This window comes from Haplochromis burtoni, unplaced genomic scaffold (assembly GCF_018398535.1).
Source record: "Haplochromis burtoni strain Fernald_Lab_line unplaced genomic scaffold, NCSU_Asbu1 Contig_4153, whole genome shotgun sequence".
NCBI lineage: Eukaryota > Metazoa > Chordata > Actinopteri > Cichliformes > Cichlidae > Haplochromis > Haplochromis burtoni.
Genome location: NW_024586514.1, coordinates 1 through 3,766, shown reverse-complemented (window position 1 = coordinate 3,766; position 3,766 = coordinate 1). Strand labels below are relative to the sequence as shown.

The 3,766-nt window shown below is 35.6% G+C and overlaps 1 protein-coding gene across 1 annotated transcript; it reads left to right on the top strand.

Annotated features, from left to right (window-relative positions):
- Positions 1 to 298: 298 nt before the first annotated feature.
- Positions 299 to 3,295, top strand: LOC102297016 (integrin alpha-D; the record flags this gene model as incomplete). Its single annotated transcript, XM_005953405.3, is given in 6 exon segments — positions 299 to 1,569; positions 1,744 to 1,847; positions 2,297 to 2,367; positions 2,660 to 2,771; positions 2,929 to 3,056; positions 3,150 to 3,295. Coding segments are annotated over 4 exon segments (437 nt in total), but the record flags the coding sequence as incomplete, so codon positions are not given.
- Positions 3,296 to 3,766: the final 471 nt, after the last annotated feature.

Below are 3,766 nucleotides of genomic sequence, written 5' to 3'. Positions count from 1 at the left end.
CAACTAAACACAAACCTGGAATGGGATGTCGCTGCAGGATGCTGTTTCAGTGTGCCTTCAATTTTAAATAAATCCCCAGCAGTGTCACCAGTAAAGCACCTCCACACTATCACACCTCTTCCTCCATGCTTCATGGTGGAAGTCATCTATGTAGAGACAATCCGTTTGCACTCACCAAAGATAGGGAAGGTGGAACCAAAGATCTCAAATTTGGACTCATCAGACCAAAGCACATATTTCCACTGGTCTAATGTTCATTCCTTGTGTTTCTTGGCCCAAACAAATCTCTTCTTCTTGTTTCTTTTCCTTAGTCGTGGTTTCTTAGCAGCTATTTGACCATAAAGGCCTGATTCACTCAGTCTTCTCTGATCAGTTGATGTAGAGATGTGTCTATTACTAGAACTGTGTGACATTTATCTGAGCTTTAGGTGCTGTTAACTTGCAATTTCTGAGGCTGGTGACTCAGATGAATGTATCCTCAGCAGCAGCAGATGGTTTTTGTGACTGCACTTGGGGACACGTTCAAAGTTGTAGAAATTGTCGGACTGACTGACCTTCAGTTCTTAAAGTAATGATGGACTGTCGTTTCTCTTAATTAGTTGATTGGTTCTTTCCATAATATGAATTCTAACAGTTTTCAAATATTGCTGCCAGCTGTGTACCAACCTAACTTTTGCACAACACAACAAGACTTTGCAGCGCTGTCAACAAAGCAAAGTGTAGCTACTTTCAGGAATCTAAAAGACAGAGTTATTTATCAATTTTTTATTTGCAACATAATTCCATATGTCTTACTTCATGAATTGGATGTCTTCGGTATGTATCCACAGTGCAGAAAGGACTAAAATTAAACACAAACCACTGAGTGAGAAGGTGTGTCCAAGCTTTTGTCTGGTAGTGTATATGACAATTTTTTTCTTTATTCCTTTCAAAGCCACGAAAAACAAGTTCATGCTGATGAGGTAAATTATTAGATGACTTTATATTTCTGGAAACTAAGACATGAATCTGTCATTGTTGAACAGGCAAGAGCTATATGATGTCACATGCCTGTTCTTAGCATGCCCAAAAAAGGAAGGTTTTGTTTTTGTAATAAAAAACCCCAACAGGACAGTTTAGGTGTAGCTTTGTTTTCAACAAAGACTCTGTTGTGTATGGTTGTAGATTTTCACTATAGAATGATTATATCAGAATTAATATATAAGTTTCTACAGTGAAATTTAAGATTGAATTTCAAGGGAAAATTTGCTCTGAGCCACAATGTTTAGAACTTTAAAATGTCTGGCTTTGGTGCTCTCTAGTGGTAATAAAATAAATCATGGTTAAAAAAAACGAATGAACGCAACTCATATACTATTTACAGTTTCCTAAAAGTGAATATAATTAGAGGTCTATAACCACATTATCATCCTTCACAGTGGCTTGAAATAAAATTACTGTTGCTCATCTTTCTTTTTAATTCTCAGTGTTAAATGCTGCACTTTGTTTCAATATTGATCCCGTGGCTTGGAGGGCCCTGAGTAACTCTGCTGCTGGTTTTGGCTACCAGGTGGTGCAAAGACAATCAGAGTAAGTCAGGACATGGATTGTTTTGTTAAACATAGATTTGCAGCTGAATGTTTACGATTACTGCTATTTATTTTTTATTTATTTATCATGTTTTATGCCATATGGACATAAAGAGTTTATCTAACCACAGTTTGCTCTCTAGACTTATATCATTGACTGGATTTATTTTCTTAGTTTGCTTGTCAGTGCTCCACTTGAACAGTATTCACAAAATGAAAGAGGGAAAATATACAAGTGCACCACATCTCCCCAAAACTGCCAAAATATACGATTTCAAGGTAGGTAACCATTCATTTCTGAATGTGCTAAAACTCTGATAGTAAGAAATTCTCCACAGATCCTGTCACATACATTTCTTTAAATCAAATCAAAGTTACAGTAGATTTCCAAAGTGGACATCTTAGTATGTAACATTCAATTAACTTTTTAACCGATGATGAAAACAAGAACAGATACGTTTAAAATTAATACGATTTAAATTTTGTAATTTCTTAAATTTTTAAATGAAGTAACAGTGAAATTGAATTCTGTTTTGCATTCCATCCTAATGAAAATGTACCAAAAACTATTGTTTATCTCAGTTTCCAGTCTAGATGTAATACCGCTTCTTATGGCTTAGCCAAATCATGAATTGTGGCACGTTGCAGTTTTTAATTTGAATGTTGTTTTCTTTTCACAAAGTGTATTTTATGACTGTTTTAACAAATATGCAATGTTTTCAATACAGCACCGTATTTTGCAGTCAACATGTCGCTTGGTTTGACAATGAAAAGTGATTCCAGAGCAAAAAACACTGTGGTGAGTTACTGAACTGCAGACATTACCATTGCTTTGTTAAAATATGTGAGGATCAAAATCCTCTGTCCTCTCTCTCTATATATGTATATATCTCCCTTTATCAGTCTATCTTCTTTAAAAAGACTACAAATATACTAATTACTTCAGCAAGTCAGCAGAATCAGGAGTTGTGTAGGAAATTCTTTTTTTTCCCCCTAAATTGTTTTATTTTATATTGAATTAAGCATAGTTTAAGTGACATGGAAATATTCAGCCTGCTGTATTTTGATAACGTGGCTTTGTCTCCTCTCAGGTGTGTGGGCCAACCATTCCAAAGGACTGCAAAAGTATCACCATGTATAATGGTGTGTGCTTTCAGATGGACCATAATAATTTTGGACCTTTCATTCCTTCTTCTATTCCAGGTAACAGTAGATGGTGTTTGAAATAATGTTTCAAACACCACCACACACACACACACACCAAGATGCAAAATCCTTTTGCTTGCATGATATGAGTGTGAAAAAATATTAAAATGAACCCTTCAAAATTAAATTAAATTTGAATCCATTTCTCTGACAGAGTGTAGAACACAAGCAGACATTGCCTTTCTGTTGGATGGTTCAGGCAGCGTACGTTCTACTGATTTTCAAACTATGAAGAATTTTGTGAAAGATCTAATCAAATCCTTTCTATCAAGTGACACACAGGTGAGCAGCTGTTGTCCCTCTGTAAAATCATAGCAAAGACATAAATCAACTTCATTTTTACTTTTATTAAGTATGTTTCTCTGTGTTTTTCAGTTTTCTGTTTCCCAGTTCTCTACTGATCCGCAGGTTCACTTTAATTTTAAGAAGTTTTACTCATCTGAATCAGTGGAGACTGACATCGATAGAATCAGACAGCTGAGGGGATGGACTTACACGGCTAAGGCCATCACACATGTTGTGTAAGTAATACAATGATATAACTGAAGCATTGCAGTTACATTATTGTCTCAACTTCCTGTCCAGATGACTTTTTTTCTTTTAATCTGATAACACTAATTACTGTATGAACTGTGTGACTGAAGGAAGCCTTTTAAAAAGAGACACTGTACAAACTTGTGCTTCAGGGTATTATCTTCTACAGAGTGATTGATATGGCCCCAACTAAGGCTAAATTCAAAACACTTTTAAGTAAGTAAGTAAATAAAGTTTTGTTTATATAGAACTTTTCAAGACAAAGATCACAAGAGACAGGCCTTTAAAGAGGGGGCTGTTACCGATTTTCAGACAGCCACCAAGGAAATGAAAATCGAGATCTTGAAAGCAAAACAAAGCTACAAAAACCTTCTTGAAAGCAAATTTGCTGCAAAAAATTTTGGGTCTGCCTGGACTTGTATGAAAACCATAGCAGGGTTTCAAAATCCCCAGAGCAG